Source organism: Lampetra fluviatilis, chromosome 14 (assembly GCF_964198595.1).
Source record: "Lampetra fluviatilis chromosome 14, kcLamFluv1.1, whole genome shotgun sequence".
Classification (NCBI taxonomy): Eukaryota; Metazoa; Chordata; class Hyperoartia; order Petromyzontiformes; family Petromyzontidae; genus Lampetra; species Lampetra fluviatilis.
Genome location: NC_136288.1, coordinates 1,559,672 through 1,581,415, shown reverse-complemented (window position 1 = coordinate 1,581,415; position 21,744 = coordinate 1,559,672). Strand labels below are relative to the sequence as shown.

Here is a 21,744-nt window from a genome sequence, read left to right as displayed (position 1 = left end):
TGGAACTAAAAGTTATAATTCGCGTCATTTTTGTGGACGATAAAAAATAACGCAATAAATAAGTGGACAATTCACCTACACATATATGTCGCTGCACGTAATAAAACACTTGTTTTTTTTAACTACACATTCCATCAGCCACATGGCCCTTCTGTAAGTGCGCAATTTCAGAAAGCCTGACTGCTGATAAGATGCTGTGTTGAAACCGGTCCAAGAGTTTTTCTTATGTTTGAACCAATTGCTGCTGAAATTGTGCACTAACAGAAAACCGTATGGCTCGTGACATGTACAGAGAGTCCCCGAGTTACGATGGTCCGACTTACGATGGGGTCGTCGTAACGCATCTCCATCGTAAGTAGAGGACTACCTGTACAAACAATACGCATTAACTTGTTTTCATGTGGATGGGCAGATATGTGAAGGTATATTATCTGCTTATTTACTTTGTTAGATGAAAGTAAGCTAATTCTTTCTCCACAAGCCAATCACCTACTGTCATACACGAACATACCGTGAATAGATAGTCTACTATGCACTTACATTTCATTGGCTGCACACATTATCAGTTTGTATGTGTTTATCATCATCAGCCATGATCAATCCACTGCTGAATGAAAGGCTCTCCAAGTCGGTGCCATCTCTCGCGATCCTGAAATGTGATAATCCACTCGACACCTACACACCAGATGATTTCATCACTCCATCTACTCGAGTGGCGTCATCTCAAACACGTTCCATTCCTTCGCTGCCACTCCGTTATTATTCTTGACCATCGGCCATCATCCATTCGAGTGATTGTCCTACCCAAGACCCACCTGCTAGCAAGTGTATCCTACTTAAGCCCACTTACCTTACGTTGTTTAATTACGAACTACTACAAATGTTTTTATTTTATTTTACAGGCGAGGCCCACAAAGCTATGAAGCTCTCTTTGTGAAGAGACCTGGTTACAAATGATAGCTCAACGAAGTGGCTTATCACGTGGAAATGTATAGCAGCCAAATACTCTAAACGCATGTTGATTCTAAAATATGGGGAGGGCAAAGGCCATTTATCTTACTTAACAGTTTGAGTATATATTTAAGATGCATGTCCCTCCCTCTGTATCTCAATGCATCTCTTAATATCTGACAACTCAATTTACAAATTAGAGAAAATGAATTCAACGTTTCCAGCATAAAAATTCTACAGTTATAAAACTACAATATTTCATATGCATTGATTAAATGTAGTCATATAAAATGTATTTACAATTGAAACGTGCATTATAGAGTCGTCACATTTTTAATTAAAGACTATGTAAATTACACAGCAATTCCCCGCATAAAAATATTCGTTTTTTTATATTTGTATTAAATTCATAAACTAAAGTCATAAAGCATGGGAATTTTTATAAATCGAGTTGCTGCTAAGCTCCAGTTATATTGCCAACCAAAGCTGTATTAAATCGTGTACTTTGTAAAACGTTGATAATACAGTACGTATAAAGATTAATATTGGTAATGCAACATTGCATGAATGTGTTTGCTGCTCTCTAGTAGCACTACCAACAATGATGGGCAATAGTGACCTTTAAGTATTGCATCTGTAATGTTCATGCATATCTGCATTCTCCAAAGAATCCACGCGTATAGCCACAAAATCAGCAGCACGAATATCCTCAAAGCCATTCGTGCTTCAGAAGATAAGACTAAAGACATTAAAAAATAACCTATTTTGCTTTTTAATCTTTTGTTGCATTTCATATCTTATGACTGTTTTGTCTAAAAATAATTCAGTGCTAGGATGCAGTGCATTCAATATATGTGCTAATATTTTTTTCTGAATGATAAAACATTGTGTATTTTCTATGCAACTGAACTTTTCCTTACTTTATCTTCAGCGTATTGTATGCAATGCAGAATGTAGCCTTTCTGCCCTTTGCTCAACGCATTACATTGCTGCTTAATTGTTTTAAAGTTAATTAAAGTACCTTTGCGTTGTTCTCTGCCAACGGATGTCCCTCGAAATCAAATAAATATCGGGGTATTTATTTTCTTTCTCTGTATGGATGGGCGTGCAAATACATATTCACCGCTGAAAGTTTCTGACAATTCTTTACACAGTTGGCATGTCAAGTATTCTTTGGGCAGAATACTAAAATCTCCGAAGCCGAACGTATTCCAAAATAAGATTAATTATATGAATATAAAATGTCATAACAATCGTATCGAGCATTTCATATCATCCATGCATGTTATATAATAATCATACCTACCACATCTCGACATGCATTGCAACATTCATCTCCATGCATAAAATATGAGCACCAGCTGAGCGCTAGTAAATAAGGTGCAGCCGTTGTACTGCTGGCGGTAGTGCCTCCACTAGAGGGAGCTCCAGACAGCCCCTTTAGAGTGTAACTTTGGCCTACTCTTCCATGCTGGCCAAACGTCTTGGTAAGCGACCAGAGTACCCACACATCAACCCATTGATTAACTGTGGTACTGTACATCTATTTTATACGTTGAGTTGACGGAGGTGGAGGGATTAAATAAACCTGCCCTATGGCTTCCACTGCAGCGCCAGAAGTTATAATAGAACCGGCAACCTCCGGATCGCAAGTCCAGTCTGCTACCCATGGAACTTCTTTCGCACTGTACGTAGTCTACCGTGCTAATCAAAGGTGCCGGGGAAGGACACCAAACTAAACACAAAAAACAGTTTTAAATAAATGTGTTTTCAATGCAGATTTAAAAGTGCAGAGCTCCAGTTGTTTCTTAATTTCGAAACGAAGAGCGTTCCAGACGGCAGCAGAAGCGCACCTGAAAGCATGCAATGCAGTGACCGTCTTTGTTCCATGGTTCGACAAAAGCCGCCGCTGCTGCGAGGACGACCGGAATTTGCGTAATGGTTTATGCCACTTGAGATCAGCGAGGGGTTCTGCTTCATCTGTGGCAAGCACTTTGTGTGCAATGAGTGCAAGCTTATAATGTATTCATTCGGCAACCGGAAGCCAATGCAGCTTAGCGAGCACTGGAATTACGTAAATAACAGACAACACTCGCTAACCTCGGGAGAGTGTTACCCAAACCCCGACCTTTTTACCTGAAATATTTTCAGCCACACATAGTATTATGAATCTGACGGATGGTAATGCATTTTGGCTGCATACGCTGCAATGTTTTGAGAATTAAAATGAACCCAGCACGGATACAAAAGAATGCTTTTAAGATCATTGAACTCTCTTACCAAGCAGCAACATGTTAATATTACATTTTGTTATTTACTTAACAATACAGAAACCAGTGACTTTTTGCTCATATAAATTGGATGACATTGAGGGCACATTGATGAATTTTTCATTTTTGAATACAATCAGCAGCCATGTTCTACCCACTGCTAGATGAAGTCGTCATCATTACCATTCCTTACAGTTGTGCGATGCCACATTCTATCTTGTGCATATGCGCAAGTTTGATCTCATCGTCCCGTCTTCACATTCTACCGTATGTTTTGCACCGTACATAGCCAACCATGGCAATCGGAGGTGCTGGATACGATATCATCAGTCTCGTCCCTCTGATATCATCCCATCTAGCAATGTGTCCTGCCCAAGCCCACTTACGTGTATTGATCGTGAGATACGATGACATTCTCGTCACACGCGCGCTCTTCTTTATGCCATATCAGTATCATTCTCAGGATGCATCCCTCCATGCTTCTTTGTGGAGTTTTCAACTTTTGTTTCCAGATTCCTTTTTTGCTGGAGTACCAATGTCTCTGGTTCATGTGTCATGGCATGTAAAACGAATGCAATGATTGAAAAACCTTATTCTCCGAGAGCAATGTTAAGTTGCTTTCCATTATAAGACGTAATTTTCCACAAGCACTCGATCCTGTGTCTGCTCGCCTCTTCATGACTTTTTGACTCTGGCCCACTTTAAATAATTAGCCCCAGATATGTTTCCCTTACTTCATGCGGGTTCAGTTTCTGCGATTATGTGTGTATGCGTGGCGAACCTATTTCGACCCAAAATTCGCTTATGTACGGTTTGAATTCACTCAATCTAGATTTGAAGTTTTCGTGACTGCAGGGAAGATAAAATATTTGTAACATTTATATTTTATACCTACGTGACTTTACCGAAAGAACCAAAGAATTTTAATTCACTCATACGCGGCTGTGCGGGTCAGCCGTGGGGGCGGCCTTGTTTGCGTGGACTGTGTGCGCGCTACTCGCCAGGCAGCGGTTGCCTCGTGCGGTGCACTGTGGATTGGGTGACCAATCCACGCAGCCACCAAATCAGTCTCGCGTCCTCTCGCGTGCTGTGCGCACACACGTTTCTTGCTCTCATTGCTGTGGCGCGCATATTTCCCGATTTCTCTCTGCGTACTCATATGAGCATTTGAATTGTGTTTCATTTTACTGTGTTCGGTGTTTATTGTTTGCATTTGCCGCGTAAACTTGGCACAAGCGAGTGGTAAAGGTGCATCTGGGTGGGGAGGCAGCAGACGTTTTGGAACGTGTACATGTAAATGTACATGTAAATATGCGTTCGTTTTATGCAATATCGCTTTGTGCACACATTTTTTGGAATGCATCTACCGCATAGAGTGAGGGAAACCTGTTTATAATACTTTCTTTTGGTTCGTCTCCAACAATGATTTCTAGCAAATTATTTTGTTTAGTTTGGAATACCATAAATCTTAAATCTGAAATTTCAGCTGTGACAGCAGGACACAATGGTTGTCTCTTGTGAATGATGTAACGTGATCTTTGGCATTCAATTTCCAGGGTCCAATTCCCCACAGGAATTAGTACGCAGCTGTAGGAATTGAACAGTGGTCTCCATTAAAACTGTGGTGGCCATGCCAACCAATATCCTATCCAACCTAATATTTATATTCCCAATGATTTGACCCAATATCTGAGCACAACACACCAAGAAAACTCACTTCTTAAAAACTGCTTTTTGTGTTTAGTTTGTTGTCCTTCCCCCACACCTCCGATGAGCACGGTTAGCTACGTACGACGTGAAAGAAGTTCAACATACGCACATACAAGAAGGTTGTCACTGAACTTATCATGCAAAAAGACTCCCATAGGCAGATATGCAACCTGGCCACTTGGTCCCGAGATGGATCCTTCAAAGCAACAAAAACACACTCTCAAGCACCCACACAAAGACTGTTGGGGCAATTGCCTTGAGCGACCATCATCGACTCTATCTGGCACAGAGCACGTCCAGCCACGTTTGTCTCCCCCATTGCTGATGTTTACACATCACACCATGTTACATTTGAATCACAGTTCCTATGATTACTGTTGTTACATTGTTTTTATAGCTTTATTTTGGTAATTTCGAAAACACATGGTTAAGCCATGTTTCTTGCAGAAGTGCGGAGTTGGCCTGATAACTTTAATTTAAATTGTCGTATGGTTGTTATTGTTTGACTTGCATCACACTGGGATTTTTGCACATAGCGTTGTAATACGGTGTTTTATTCTGGAAGATTTGCTGGTTTATCCAGGATGTTTCTGTTGCGCGTCGTCCCTTTAAGATGTTCTCTGTTCATATTTTGTTTGTTGTGGTTGCACCCAACTCAAGAGCCCCATGGGTCACAGGGCTATACCAATTTAATGAAACTTGAAACACCAGGTACTCATTTGAGGGCTAAGTCGACCTAGAGGATGCCCATAACCAGTTCAGATATTCACCACTGTTGTTGGTCGACCGAGTGGAGGCGAAATACCAGTTCAGATATTTATCACCGATGTTATCCATGAGCGGGAATCGATCTAAGGTTTCCGAATTTGTAACAAAGTGCACAAAGATACCCCGTATAACCTTAACTCGACTATTGGGGCAAGTGATATTCGCGAGCACTGTGAAAGCCGGCACAGCACACAAGGGGGTGGGTGGCCAGCACCATGCCTGGCCGCCTTTGTCTCCCCTGTGGTGATGTTAACTCACCGCACCAGGTACTCATTTGAGGCTGAGTCGACCCAGGGGAGGCCCAGGACTGGTTCAGAAAATCGTCACTGGTGTTGGCCGTGAGCGGGAATCAAACTTGGGTCGCCAGGTTAGCAGCGCAACCGGCTAACACTGCACAACCGCTCACATCCGCACACATTCGCACACATACGCACACATACCCACACACACACGTAGACTCACTGAGAGCAATGCTGTGTTACAACGTGGTGCGCATTATATATTGTTGATATGCCGATGAAAGGGTGGAGGAGGTGGCAAGCACTATAATTTTGCATCACTCAGGCCCAGCTTGGACACCGCTATAATGCGTGGTGACGAAGCCTCACTCAGGCTGCCAAAGAAGCCCCCAATTGCTCCCCACAACTTCACGCCTATTAAAGGGCATTTGTATGGCTTGCACGTGACATCGTATTTTTGTAGCAACGAAAGGAACCGATTGGTGATTTCTTAACGCTACGGTCTCGACCGTATTCTTGCGCAATCTGAAAATAATTGTGCGCTGATTGCTAAATAGGCTCATTTTAGCCCCTCGGCCTTCACTTTTCCCTTTCAGTCGTGATCTCAGAAGGCCGGAGCATTGTCCGTCGTGCAAACCCCAACCGCGTCCATGTCGAGGTCGTACTTCCCTGGAGAGCAGCTTGGCTTCATGGATTTCTTCACTCGCCACCGCGCACGGATGTCGAATGGAAGATGTGGATGTTGAATGGAAGATGTGCATGGCTCTGGTCTCTTGGGCATTAAAGCCAGGCATTGAACATCGCTGCTCCAGAACATTTGAGAAACGTTTAAAGGAGCCATGTTTTTTTTGTTTGAATGAAAATTACAACTTCCTTTTTCGATTTTCCTTAATCACCCAAGGATCTAACGCGATTTCGATGACAAGAGCTTATTGAGAGGCCCACGCTGTTTTTACTTTTGGAGAGGAGGAATGCAGATTTATGCAGCCAAATGCCGCACAAAGATGACAGTGTTTCATAGACAGTGGCCACGTCTGTTGACCATGGACAGACGGGATTCTCCTGAATGCAGGATTGTTGCTGTCGTAAGCACAGTTGAGACTGTCTCCGTTGCAATGCTGTGTGAAAATACTTTGGTCTCTATATGAAATCCTAACAAGACATACATACATACATAAGGTTTCCAATTAAATAATGAAACAGGCACTTTTTAATCTTTCTCTGAATAAAAGTATTAAACTGCCATAAAAAAAAACAAGGAATGCGATAAACATGTCACATTTGAATCCCCCGCAAAACATGGTTATGATTAAATGTTCCACTGAGTTGTGGAAAGCTCTAAAATTGTCACGCATAATCCTCGTTGCTGGCACGCCAATTTGAGTAGCAGTTGAACATGTAACCTGAATACCTTCCACGGGCATCTTTTTTTGTATTTCAAATGTAGAATGCTAAGGCGAGAGGCAGACAGATATATCTCAGCGTTTGGAACTCTGGCAACAGAAATGACTGACGCTAATAAATTAAGTCACTGATGTGAATTACGCCGGGTGTAATGCCACTACGCCAATTTATAGTAATGGCCATACCTGGCATGGGTACTCAGTGAAACAATGCTGATGTGTTTTTTGCCAGGGCTGAACACAGTCAACTTGCTTCCTTTGCCAGCCGTTCCAGGCTTATTAAACAAGGCAATAACTCAGCTCCAAAGCCGGGTGGCAGCCTTAACCAGAGCTCATCCTATATTGCTGAGTGCTAGGAAGTGTTTTGCATAGTAAGCAATCTCTCTAAGTAACGGGATGGATGCCAACCATTGACTCGTGCCACAGATATGCGCTGTACTTGTAACTTATCGAAGTGTTACTTCTAACAGCCTGGAGACAGATTGTTTCCTGGTATTATGATAATTATCCTGTTTTAAACCCTTTCATTACCCAAAACCGTTGTTTGTAAATTAGAGCAAGAACTTGTGACATTTCTAAAAAGAAAAGAAAAATATGTTCAGATTCCAAGCAATTACCCATTAACAACAGCACCCAATTACATAGCTCCCTTGCAACATTGTAAGCTGATAGCAGCGAACAACTAACGAGCCTGCGACCTAACTTTTACCTAGAGATTAAACACATGAGTATACAAAAACATTAAAACATACTATCTTTAAAAGTGCTGCAAATCCTTGCCAAATTAGAAGTCAATTGTAAATGTATATTTAGCTTGATAATTAAAATGTGGTTTTCTAAAGGACATATTTAATCAACCAGAAAAAGAAACACTTGCTAAATGTAATCGAACATTTCCAGTTGGTGCATTATTTCACTGAAAGATTAAAGAGTCGTACGTTGAAAATGGCTTCTGGTCAATGTTTGAATCAACTTAATTTATCAGCTACACGTTTTTTTGCTTAATTTTTTTTAATGTCTAGCATATCTTGAGTGTAAATACGAAACACTTGCTTGAAAAGGTTATGATCATTGATACTTGATAATTGTTATCATGTAAAATGTGATGACGATTATTATAATGATTAAATTTAGGGTAAGTGATAACAGTGGCGCACTGTACTATGAACCCAGTGACCTTAGATCGATTCCCAGCCATGGCTAACCATCAGTCGAGGGTAATATCGGAACCAGTCCCTGGGTGCCCCCTTCACCAAACGGCGCTGATCAGTGTGGTGAAATATGGTTCATTAACTTCCACAACTGGCACATCCAGCAGTGGATTGACAATGTTATGTAAGCTAATAGAAACAATTCTCTCTTGTTGATACACCACTGAACGTTGACTCAAAAATTATCATTCATGTCTGACAATTCATATCTGACAAACCAATTGCATGCTAATACATATAATTAATTTTACTACTTATGTAAAACAATCTTCAAATACGTGTAAAATAATTGTTACTCCACTGTAAATTACGTTTCCGAACCAACATTGTAATTGTATCGTAAAGTAAATGATAATAATGTACAGATATTTTTTCCCCAACCAACTTGCTGGAAGAAATTCTCCCCATGCCATGTGGGTTATGGGGGTTGTTTTGACCATACTTCACCACACCGGTCAATGCGGGTTGGTTGGTGAAAGACGTTGGTCCAAGACTGGTTTAGATGTCACTCGCCACCGATGGTAGCCGGGGCTTGGAATCGAACTCGTTGGCCAGGTTCATGGAGCTGGGTGCTAACCGATGCCCCACCGCTATGCCACCCTCTCCCCTGATGTTGACGAGAGGGTGCAGTATGTATGCGTCAGCTTCAATGTAGGCAGTGCCATGTTCAAGTCATTAGCACATTCCGTTTATTTCCCCTCACAACACCCTCAGTTTAATTGCACATTCATGGCTTACTATGGTTTCCCCCAGGTACACCAGACGTGTTTTCTCTCCTTTATCACTGTCTTCACGATCTACAGTTCGGGTGGCAGTTATATGACATTAAGAGCCCGATTTATGTGCAATGTATAGCCCGTAATTGGAAAAGCGTTCATCAATTAAAAAAGCATCATTTTTTTTAAACTACAGGTTATACAGAGTATTGCCTTCGCTGCAGTTATATGATTGATTTCACTAAGCTGATCCTGCAGGTTTTATGCGACGTTGGGCAAATCGTTCACGGAGCCGATATTGCGGAGGAATTATCATTTAATAAGTACTGCGATGGAAACAGTGATTAAATACTGTACATCACTTCAAGACCAAATGGTGATGGCGATAGTGGTGGGTTTCAATGGGATACGCCTGTCCAAATAGATTTCGCTATCTTCTCAAAAATAATCACAGTACCCAAGTTGCATCGTTAGGTACTTTAATCTGAAACGAAATGTACCCATCTTTCTAGGAGTGCACACAAATATGCAATGTAAAAGACTAAACAACAGTCCCTTACATCAACGAATGTCAATAAGAGTCCCTGTATTCACCTCATAATTGCTTTCATTTGCACATAAAAGTATGTTTCAAAGGTTCGCCAGGGATATATATGTGATAAGTCCTTTGGGTTTACACACGCAGACGTGTGTTTTGGCTTTATAAACACACTTTTGAACACTACTTTACATACTGTACTTATTTTGAATTCTGTGCATCAGTTGTTTCTGTCCTTCAAAAAAATCATTCAATATATACCAAGAGAAAACGTGCCAGTACAACATAAATTTTCTTAATCAGTGACTGTATGAAAATATAAATAACAGACACATACGTAGATGTTGTGAAGTATTTTGAGGTTCCACTCATGCAATACGACATTTTCATACCTGTCAACCCATACGGTTTACCCAGTATTCTTGTACAGGGAAATTGAGTTTCCAGGTCCATACGGCGTACAGCCGTTTCAATACGGGCAAACATTGTTTTGTCTATTTGTTTGTGTTTCTCCCTTGTGATGGGACTTTGTAGGATGAACGTTGAGATGTATAAGGGGCACGCGGTGATCAATGTCTGAATTGTTCTGTAATAAGGTAGGCACTGATAAGGGGTTGACAGGTTTGGATTCCCATGAAAACACGCGTTTAAGGAAAGAGCAAAAAACAGAGAAGTTAACTCTCGAGATCCATTTCATAATGAAGATTATATATTTCCAGCAATTTTCTTTTCAATCTATTGCTGGATGAAGACCTTGCCCTCTCCCCACTTAATTTCGTATGGGGGGGGGGGGTGTTTGACCATACTTCATCCCACAGGGTAATGTAAGTTGAAGGATTTGGTCGATTTTCGCGCACACACAAACACGTTTTCCACCAGCCAGAGACTGAAACGCGTGCGACCAATGTGTTTAATTATCGAGAGATTGAAGCTGTCGAGGGTAATGCCAAAGCAAAGATCAAGCCAGACCACGGTTCATCTCCACGTGTGCGTTAAGAGGTTTACAATAAACCATGAACTTTAATTGCAACAAAACCACACCTCACTCTGGCAAGGTACACTGTTGTACTCTGCACTACGATCGTGTTTTGTATTGTTTGTTGATGTTGTAACCTTCTTACCCGCCCCTACTTGACATCTGTGAAAAAGAGCCGCATAGCTCATCGGATTACTCCGGTATAAATACATATTTTGATTTTAATAATAAAACCAATCACTCTAGCAATACACTATAAACACATACATTGACACTACTGGGCAAAAATAACACACAAACACACGCGTAAAAAAACACAACACTTGCACCTTACCCACAGCTGGATGCTAGTTGCCCCGATGCAGGGAAGTTCTAAAGGCGAGTTGAGCGTCTTTCAGTTGCTGTTTCATGGCAGAGTTCCCCAACACAAACTGCGTCGCTTTATCTCGCTGCAAGCCAGAGTCAAAAAGAGTGGAAAACACGGTTCCTACACACGCGCGCACCCGATACGCGTGTCTAAATGTCTATCTTTTTTATTTCTTCACAAAAAGTGTGGACTAAACCACCCACTTATGAATTACCCTTTAAATTCACGCGGCAGCAGCGGCCACAGAGGGCTTACAGCGAATAGACGTTATTGTTCCATTGCAGCGTGGACGAACGCTTGCTGACGCTGATGCCGCTGCAGTGGACTGAGGATCAATGGTATGGGGGGGGGGTAGAGGCTCGTGTGAGGAGGGGGTTGGTGGAAAGGGGGGTCCGGGAGGGGGGGGATTGCGGAGAAGAGAGCCGGCGAGGCCGGGGAGGAGGGAGGGATGAAGGGGGGTGGGGGAGACCCAGGAGCGCAGGATCGGCTTGGGTGCTGCCTGCCGCGAGCCTGGTGGTAGTTGCGGCACACGCTGCTTGCTGTGTGTGCGTGCAGCTTCTTATCCTTCACAATCCTCGCCACCGCGGTCGCAACTTCGTTTTTTTGGGGGAGCGCACGAACCAGCGACTTTGATGCGCAACAGTCTCAGCCTCTGCGGTGTCCGCGCGCTGAGTGAATCTGCCTCGCAGCAGCCTTAGCAGCAACAGCAGCAACAGCAGCCCCAGCAGCAGCCCCAGCAGCAGCCCCAGCAGCTACAGCCCCCCCAGCAGCTACAGCCCCAGCAGCTACAGCCCCTGCTTGTTTTGCACGGCAGAGGGTGTTTGAAGAGTCACCGAAAATGGCAGATCACGTGAGCAGCGTGAAAGCGACTGGATTGTTTCCCCCCGGCGTGCCCCGAGATGTAAATCGGCAGCAGTTTCCCCGTTGCACGTTACGCTGCCACTCGTTTTCACGGTGTGAGCGGTGTGTGAGGACACTGTGTTTATTGTGATTGTAAGCAGCGGCCGTCAGTTGCGCTGGGGTCGTAGGCATCGCTATGCTGCGGCTTGAGGGCACAGGACCGGCTCAGATATCGCTCACCGCTGATGTTGTCGGCCGTGACCGGGAATCGAACTCATGGGGTGGCCGGCTTCGCGTTCCAGTTCGCTAACCACAACGCTGCCACACCGCCACCCTCTCACTCGACATAACGACGTTGCATAATCGCACATTATGACGTGTGCTTCACCTTGGTGGACATATTGCATAAATAGGATACACGTTGAATTTAATTTAGCACGTATAATTGCAAATACAGTATAGTGCAGATGCATGATGTAATAATCCTGCCATGCAACATTTGACTCAAGGTTATAAACCATCCAATTAGCAACGTGTCGTAAATGGAGAGGAGGGGTCTCGTGTGGATATGGAAACACTGTGCGTAATTTTGCAAAGCTCGTTCACACCATAAACAACCGGGCTGACATCAACAGCAGCGAGAGTGTGCAACAAACCGAACACTGTACTCTCCACAGGGCACTGTGGATGCGACTCCACGCGGTAATCATCTCTCGTTTTACCCGTCGTCTGTCTTCAGCGACCTTTGCATATCAGCAGACCGGAGGGCCAATGAATACAGCAGATATTTGTTTCAAATGTAACCGCGCATCATTTTGTACAAATACAAAAGTGGCTGCTAAAGGCATTCAGAATTTACAAAACAATGCCCCTCCTAAGCGGTCGGTCACCTCGTAAAACTGCTGCTATATATTTTTTTCTCTCCAGGAAATTCAATTGCGACTTGGACACATGATGACACATGGATGTGAGTATCACCAGGGGACACTGCATGTTCACAATGAAGCAGACAGGACATCAGGATGAACGTTCCCTTTGGCGGGCATATTGATATTGATCATTTGTTTACCTGCAGCACTTTATCAGGAGAAATGAGATTGTGGTTCGATGCAGTGGGATCATGATGTAAGGGGTTCGCACATAAAACACAATTCCTCCCAGCCACACACGAATGCAGGATATGCTCACGCGCACAGTAGCCTCTTATGTTGACTGCAAATTATTTGATCCAAGCAGTTTAATGTGTTTCTATTTCATTTATTTCTGCTTTTGTAATTGTGGTGGTGACATGCCCTGGCGGTAGGTAGCGCGTTCACCGCTCGTTGCAGAGATTGACGGTCCGATTTCCGGCGGCCACCCTGGTTAATACTGCAGTGTGCATATAATACAGTGGTGCATACTAACCATGCAAATACTACGCGGCGTCCGGTTCACGACGGACGTTGAAAATCCCGCGATGTCATTCGCAAGAGTAGGTCATTGTGTGCAGGCATCGTGGTAGAAATTTGAGAAATTACGCCACAAATTGGAACATAGAAAACAATCATTGCTCCCTACTGCGAAAACTTGGCAGGACCCTCCTCAAAAGGAGTTGAGAATCTGCAACGCTTTCCTGAATAATATAATAGTAATAAAATAATAATATAAATTGCATGTCTGCAGCAATGGTTGCGGCTTATATTTTGCCAGCAGAAGAGTTAGGTAAAAGCATTACGTGTGATAATGTGTTTAACGTGACAGGAGCACATATATATAGAAGTACGTTAATATGCGTGGTTTCGGTTAACAATCTCTGTAAATACAAACGTGCTGTCAGTAAGGCACACACAATAGCGCCCCAACTGTGCAGCTATAAAAGAAGCACATGGCTGTCAACATACTCTAAAATACGTGAAAAAAAATCTCTAAAAAATATAAAAGTGCCGTAGTAATGCTACATTACTGTCAAAGATGGGAATCCGCTCATTCGGAATACCACGCGGAAAGCAGAATGCAGTTCTGCTAAGTTTTGCAAACGGCACAGTGAAATAAAACGCCGGTAACGTATGCAGGCACACGCTTGCAATCCATTGACGTGGAAGTGGAGTTGGGGGTGATGTAAAATATCCGTCTGCAGGACAATGAGCTGTAAGTAGGCAGCATAGCCAAGTCGGTTTCTGCAACAACGACGTGGTGAGTCCGTGTGTTATCCCCTCAGCGCTCTCTGGCGTTACGTCCGACATGCGAAAATACTGAGAGAATGTTCCAAATGTCTCAAGCGAGACTTGAAGGCTCCGGCAATATTTCCAGAATGAAAATGTCAAATCGGTGTAGGTTGCCAAGAGACGTCACGTGATAAACGCAATGCCCAATAACGTGCACATCAGGATGTTTGACTTTTTTTTCTTTAATCGAAATATAAATGTAAAATAAATGTAGTACCCACGCAAATTAAATACATTTCAACAACACATCTGATATTGATTAGGGGATTGTTTTAGACCTATTTTGCTAAACAAAGCATTCAAAATCATCAAGTTATGAGGTAACACATCCGATTGTAATTCACGTGTTGCCCTGTATGGTGTTGATATTACATCTTTGTTTAATTTGTAGCCCAGGCCCGGCTGCATCTCCTCTCGGATGGGGGGGGGGCAGTAGAGTTATTGTGTGTGGGGGGGGGGTACCACTACGGAAAATTCATTACCTTGGCTGGGGTGTGGGGGGGGGGGCAAAGGGACACTTTGGTAGTGCAGGGCCCAACCCCGTTACGGTACCCCCTAGCATCCCGGGGTCTGATGTGCCCTAACATCAGGGCCATCCACAACGGTGCAGATACACTGCCCGCCGGGCGGACTACCTTCCCGTGAGGACCACTGCCCGGCACCATGACGACAATATGCTAATGTGGGGGGCCAGTGCTCTCTGACGCAGCTGCGACGCCCACAGAATGTTGAAAGAGATACCCCACGCTCTCAAGGAGATTGTCATATTGATTGAGTGAGCGGTGCGTTGCTCCGACTTGCACGCAAAAGGAGACGTCGTAAAATATCTTGCTATCAGCATAATGGACGAAATCTCCGTAACGGCTGTTTCGTCGATAATAGAAGCAGTCCTCCCGTCGGATATGACCAATGCACAAGTGCGCATGTTTTTGTTTTTACATTTTTTTTAATACAACGGTTAATGGAAGAAGGGAGATTTTTTTAAACTTCATCACTTTGTGTGAATTTCAGCAAAACGCATTTGGTGGTCATGCTGGGATCGGCCTCTTTTCCTTGGGGGTGACACCGAGGTGGCTCCGAGTAATTTGTGTCTCCAGATAGGGCATACGGGGATTAAGAGCACTCCACTGGTTCAATCCAAATCAAAGGTGGGGAAGCTAAGCACTAGAAACGTTCAGCCAAGGAAGCTTAAGCAAATGATCTAAGGCCGTGTTAAAGTGACAGACATGCACAATGTACGGATGTGTTTTTTTTGTCAATCCTCCTTGCGGGGTTGTGGACAATGTTAAACTAAATTTCATTCCACTGGTTCTGTGTGGCTGCAGGTGGGGAGCATAGACCTTTAGTACAGCGATGGCATTTGGCTACACTGCCTTTTGACACCCACAGTGTAGCCCTACAAAAGCGCCACTTTGGCGAGAAGGTCGTGAGTTCGATCCCGACCCAGACGCCTGTATTTTTGGAGTTTACATGTTCTCCCCATGGTCTTGTGGATTTTTCTCCGGATCATCCGGGGTTTCCCCTCCACATTTGGAATCATGTGTTTCGAGCGTTTAGCTGCTATAAAGTTCCACACGATAAGTCACTTCGTTGAGCTCTCATTTGGGGCCAAGTCGCATCAGAAAAAGAGCAATATAGGTCAGTGGGCCTTGGTTAAAAAAGTTACTTAGTTTAGTTTGATAACGCCTGTTTATTTGCACGCTGGTTGTCCATCCAAGCACTAGCGAGACTCAACTCTGCTTCGCTTCGGAGATCTGATGGGATCAGACCCATTCCGGTGATGTGGTCGTCGGCCCAGCATGTATGCCGATGTCAATACTGTCCTGTGTTCTTTCAGGAGGGCCCTCAGCTGGCCAACCCAGAGGAGAAAGGTGAATGAATCTGCCAAAGCAAACAAGGAACTTAACGATAATATATCTATTATATTAAATCCACAGTGATATTCCCCGAATTATGAGAACCCCACGTTCTATTCTGGACTTAATTCCAGAGAATACTGCATGGTCATCATCACCGAAGTCAGCCATTGTCAATCCACTGTTGGATGAAGGCCTCCGCATGCCCTCATGGCCATGGGGGGTTTTGAGCATAGTTCACTCATGGCTGGTCTGTGCAGCAAGGTGAAGGTCAACTTTATATACTGACGTTAATCATCACGATATGACTGGATGTCAAACATCAAACACTGAGATGGGATGGAATTTATCTTAGTTGGAATACACAATCACGCACAGATAGAAGTGGAAAGACCGCTTCAAGGGGGATATCATTGAAATAAACTGTCACGCACCAATGGCTTAAAAATCAAGGGCACCATGGTGATTAGATGTTAACTACGTCGCCTGGCATACAGAAGTCGTAGGTTCGATCCCGACCCTTACGATGCCTGAATTTGGAGTTTGCATGTTCTCCCTGTGGTCGAATATACTTTTATTCAGGTCCTCCAGTGTTTCCCTCCACATGTAGAAACATGAATTGAGAGTATTTGGCTGCTGCTATAAATGTCCACACGATAATCCACTTCGTCGAGCTATCATTTGTGGCCAGGAGACTTATGAAAAAGAGCTACATAGTTCAGTGGGCTTTACCTGTTTAAAAAAGTTAAACGTACTAGAAGAAGAAGATGTATCTTAGCCTTTTACTGGGAATCAAATTTAGAAGGCTGGTCTCATAGGATGGTGCCAGAACCACCACACCGCCATTCTTCCTCGTCCCAGATAGAGTCTTTACAATTCGAGTTTCCCCCCGGAGGTTATTTCTTTATGTATTCTTCTGTAGACAGTAGGAATTTTTCTGTGGATTTAAGATGAGGAAATATGTAATTAAGTCATCAATTGCAGGAGAAAAAACCCCCCCCTCATAACTCTGCGGATAAGTCCTGGTCCCTGGGGCTAGCAATTCAAACCACGCAGCCAACACTCACCATGGCACTCAAAGGAATTAGGCACTGACCACCCTTCTGCTTGGCTCAGTTTAGCCCCCCCCTCTGCCCATCTCCATGCCATCGCTATGGTCGGCTCACTCTCAGGTGGTTGTGAGTTATTGCAGCATGCAGTAAAGCTTGAAATTGGTAGTGTGTGCTTCGCAATTCACATGGCTTTAATAAGCAGCCTGTAACAGTGACTGAAAACAACGCGCTCATCTATATACAGTATATAAAAGGGAAATTTGTGAATGTGTGTCTGTTCAAAATGTTTAGCATACTTCCCAACATGCAACAAACTTGAAATTTGGCATGTGAGTAGCTTCCAGACTGTACACAATGCAAAACGTATAAAAATAAACTTTTTTTAAAAAAAATTTTGGGGGGGGGGGGGGGGCGCAATAATGGATATATTTTGAACGGGAAGTAAGCGGTGACGTCCATCTGTGATGTCACCCGCATGCGGCAGCGTCACGCAGTGTGCCTGCTGACGTCACGCATCCCCCCACCCTCCGCGTAGGCCGTGTATTAAATCCAAGACCAGAATCCAAGTCTCGGGTGAAGCCGGGTAGTAAAGCTAGTCTCGTATATGCGTAACATCCCGACGTCGTTCCCGTTTGGTTTCGAGAAAAGTCTACCCTCTTCCACATCCCATTCGTTCTCCTCCTACAGTACACCAGCAGTATCATTGACAGTAATGTGATGGGGTGAAACGCATTCGGAATTACACTCACCACTTTCTACCGTAAAAACAACAATACCATATGCTATGTGCATGCTGAATACAGCACGTGTCGATACCAATCCATGCAGTCAATACATTTACATTTTTCAAAGCAGAGAGATCGATTCTGGGTAAGACATTAATTGCAAAGCCCACAGTTTGTTATTTTTAGTGAAAGGGATATCAACTGTACATTTGTATCATTACAAAATGTAAAAAACCGTGCTCAAATTTGCTCTGAGCGTCACACACTGTGCTTCCATCGAGTAGTCAGAGAAATAAGTGGGCTTATTCAAATCGAGGGAATAGAGCGATGATAGTACAGTGGACTGCACTCTGACCCCAGTGACGTGGAATTACATTCTCAGTCAAGGCTAACAGCAGTGGCAGGTGACATTTGAACCAACAGTGTGGCGAGGCACTCATCCAGCAGCAGATTGACAAAAGGGCAGTACATGTGCACACACAGGGAGGCGGACTGGAATGTTTGGATATTGTAGGTCAGCATGTATGCATGCTGAACTTCTTTCGCACCGTACGTAGCCAACTGTGCTAATCGGAGGTGAGGGGAAGGACAATAAGCTAAACACAAAAAGCAGTTCGAAAGAAATTCGTTTTCAACCTCGATTTAAAAGTGCATAGCTCTCGTGGCTTCCTAATATCGGAAGGAAGAGCGTTCCAGACGGCCTCAAAAAGCCGCTGCTGCGAGGATGACAGGAGTTTGAGATGTAGTTTTATGCTCCTTTGACGAGATCAGCAAGGTACAGTATTGTGGTTCGTTTGTGGAAAGCACTTTGTGGATAATGAGTTTTCTGAGCATTGTGTTTCCGTAACATTGCAACCACAAGTGTCTTAATGGTTGACGTGAGTTGCCAGGTCTGGACTTGAAAACCGTGCTGCCTTTAGGATGCGTTGAGGCTCAATGTAACAAGCGCACGAACATGTTGCTGAACGGCTTTTGCAGAAACCCAATAACAGAATTAGCTTTCAACATTTGAAATAGCATGCATCTCTACATCCCGGGGAACGCTTCAATAATTAACAGGACTTCTAGATTTAAAGGGTTCAATGCATTTATATATGTTTTAGAAGAATATAGTCCAGTTCAATTTCATAGAGAATGGCAGAGCAAATGTATTTCCTGCTTAATTGTGGCGAGTAGCGCAAACTCTATTAACCACTTTGCGAGACTGCAAATGCTGTTAGCTAATGATACTGTAATTACTTCTGATGGTAAAGTGTTAACTCAAAGTGTTTTTTGTTATCGGTAATCTATTCCACTAAATAATTAACGAGAGCAAGAAACTAAACAAATGTATACATCTAAATGCATGCCCACGTGTATTTAAATATGATCTACTCTTTATTAATGGATTGATTTAACGTTTTCCTCGTTATTTATATCTTAATAATAACCTTCATTTTATAAAATGCATTTCATATTGAAGTATCTCAAAGCGCTGTATATAAAAATAAACTACACTCACAAATAAAATCTAAGCGAAATAGAAAGTTGATACTATTGTAACGGCGTAAGTAGCGCAGGAGACGTTTGACGGAGGCAACACGTATTTATTAACAAATGGGTACTATACAGTACGTAGCGCACCCTAACACTGGAAGGGGTAACGGCCCATTCACCCGGTCTATCCGAGGCAGTGTCCCTCGGCTAACGTTTCCCCGTTAGCTCCTACACTCCTCTAACCCAGACCATCCTATAGAGGCTAACTCACCTGGCCCAGCTTCGGCTCAGGTCCGACCCTCAGCCACACGAGCCTGGCCCTCACAAGGACACAGACCTCGCTGCTGAGGTCGCCCCTGGCTTGCCCTGCTCGGCTCTATAAGAGCAGCGAGTCAGGGTAGTCCCAGCTAGCTGGTCTTCAGTCTTCACTGGCTCTTCTGCTCCAACGACTGCCTCGAGCTCTCTTGCGCACCGCCTTATATACCCAACTGCCCCCCGAGGGGCGGGGCTGTACGCGGACGTTGATGTAGACACCCCACGCACGGACCGTGATGTAGACACCGCAACGTAATGGCTTGCTACACCCCGGTACGTAACACCTCTACACTATCAATGATGACTCTCAAAATTCCTATAAAATGAAGAACCATGGTAAAATAGATGAATAATTTCAGAGTAGTCCAATCAGACATAAGTTCCAGGGAAAGCCTGCAGTACATATAGGTGAGTTTTAAGACAGTGATTTAAAAAGTGACACAGACTCGGAATCTCTAATGGTCCACAGGAAGCGGTTTCCACAATTATTACTTCATCTTACTCCCAAGGAGGACACAACCTTTGTTGAGGAAGAGCTCTGGGTTGATTATCTACTAAGGAAGACGTGGGTAATGACGATTGTTAGAACATACTTCGCCATGCTGGACAGTGGTGTGGGATTGGTGAATAGGTTCACAGATCACTCACCACTCATGTTAGCAATGACTGGAAATCAAACTCAGATTGCCAGGTTCATAGTTGCAGTGCACAAACCATTGCCCATCACTCCATCCCAGCATTGCTTACACACGTAAATATGTACATATATACACATATGGAATATAATATATACAAATATGCCCATATATATGGTAATTCCCTTCAGGAATGACCAATACTGCTGTGGGAATCGGATGTTGATTCCACAACAAACTGCCCCAGGAGCCATTGCACCATATTACTCTGCAAAGATTAATAAAATCGAAGTCCTAAGAACAGTTTCATAAGCTGTTTGCGAAGAACTTTAAAACCAAAGAATGTCCAGCACATTGCATTGCCACGTGGGAAAATAAACATATATTTTAGCACTTTTGGGCCTAATTACCTGCTCAGAAAAGGCGAGATATTTTATGAGCACAAAAAGCTATTCCTGCTGCAAATGTACAAATACAAAGATCCCCCATATAGCCTTAACACACTTGGGAAAAGTACTGTTAGCGAGCACGAGGGGGCGGGTGGCCAACACCACGCCCGGCCGCAATTTGTATCCCTCGTGGCGATGTTTACACACCGCACCTGGTGCTCATTTGAGGCTGAGTCGACCTATAGGGGAGGCCCAGGACCGGTTCAGCTAATCATCACTGGTGTTGGTGGCCGTGAGCGGGACATCGAGCTCGGGTCGCCCGGTTCGTAGCTCTCTAAACCGCTCCAACTGCCGCTCCAAATGCACTCACACACGCAACCTCACGCACTTGGCAGTGCCTCATCCAAGGAGTTGTGAAACAGGCGGGCCCCTTGGGGGATAGAGGGCAGAGCCCACCAATGCTCAACCTCGTGCACTTTCTGTTCCGGAACCTGATGGACATGCAAGTGCGAAAAAGGCAATGTTTGTGGGTGGAGTGAGAGAGTGCTTCATGAACAAAAAGCCTCTCTCTGCTGTCATGAATTTCCCACGTCCATTCTGATGTGGATAGATTACGTGGTATTGCAGTTTAAAAAAAAAAGTTTGTTTTACCAATCATGTATATAAATTACATGCATCGTCATAAATTGCACTTCACCGATTGATCACATTCACCAGGTTCCTGGGACACTGATATGCGAGAAATTACATAGGCTACGGTATTAAGTAGGCCCAGGCTCACACTGATTTCACCCGCCTGTCGCAATTGTCATTGAATAGCATACGTGTTCAAACAACAGCAAGCTAATTTCCAGTGGCTGTAAACCAACAGGTATAGCTCCAAGTACGCAATACACCATTACGTACTCTAACACAACACCAATACGTTTAGCTATAAAACAAGAGGTATCGATACAAACCCAACAATAGGCAAGTGTGACTTGTTGAGCATGTCATTGCCAAAACGACTTGACTGCCATTTCAGATAAAAAGTATTTGACGAAAGCCCAAACACAGATGCGTATTTGCCATTGAGTCAAACATATGCCGGTTTTAATCTACAT

The 21,744-nt window shown here is 43.7% G+C and overlaps 2 protein-coding genes across 2 annotated transcripts in view; one reads left to right on the top strand and one right to left on the bottom strand.

The window, feature by feature from the left end:
- The window catches only part of LOC144935771 (disks large-associated protein 2-like), a 96,180-nt gene extending 84,805 nt beyond the window's left edge, over window positions 1–11,375 (bottom strand). Inside the window, exon 1 of the mRNA XM_078862512.1 lies at window positions 11,117–11,375. The gene's annotated coding sequence lies outside the window, so the exon portion shown is untranslated. The remainder of the gene's footprint in view (window positions 1–11,116) is intronic.
- LOC144935788 (trypsin-like) overlaps window positions 1–21,744 on the top strand; it is a 294,562-nt gene that overhangs the window by 59,388 nt on the left and 213,430 nt on the right. The window contains exons 2-3 of the mRNA XM_078862538.1: window positions 12,917–12,956; window positions 16,031–16,064. Of these exons, the coding sequence (XP_078718664.1) occupies window positions 12,951–12,956; window positions 16,031–16,064 (40 nt within the window). The 5' untranslated portion in view covers window positions 12,917–12,950. The remainder of the gene's footprint in view (window positions 1–12,916; window positions 12,957–16,030; window positions 16,065–21,744) is intronic.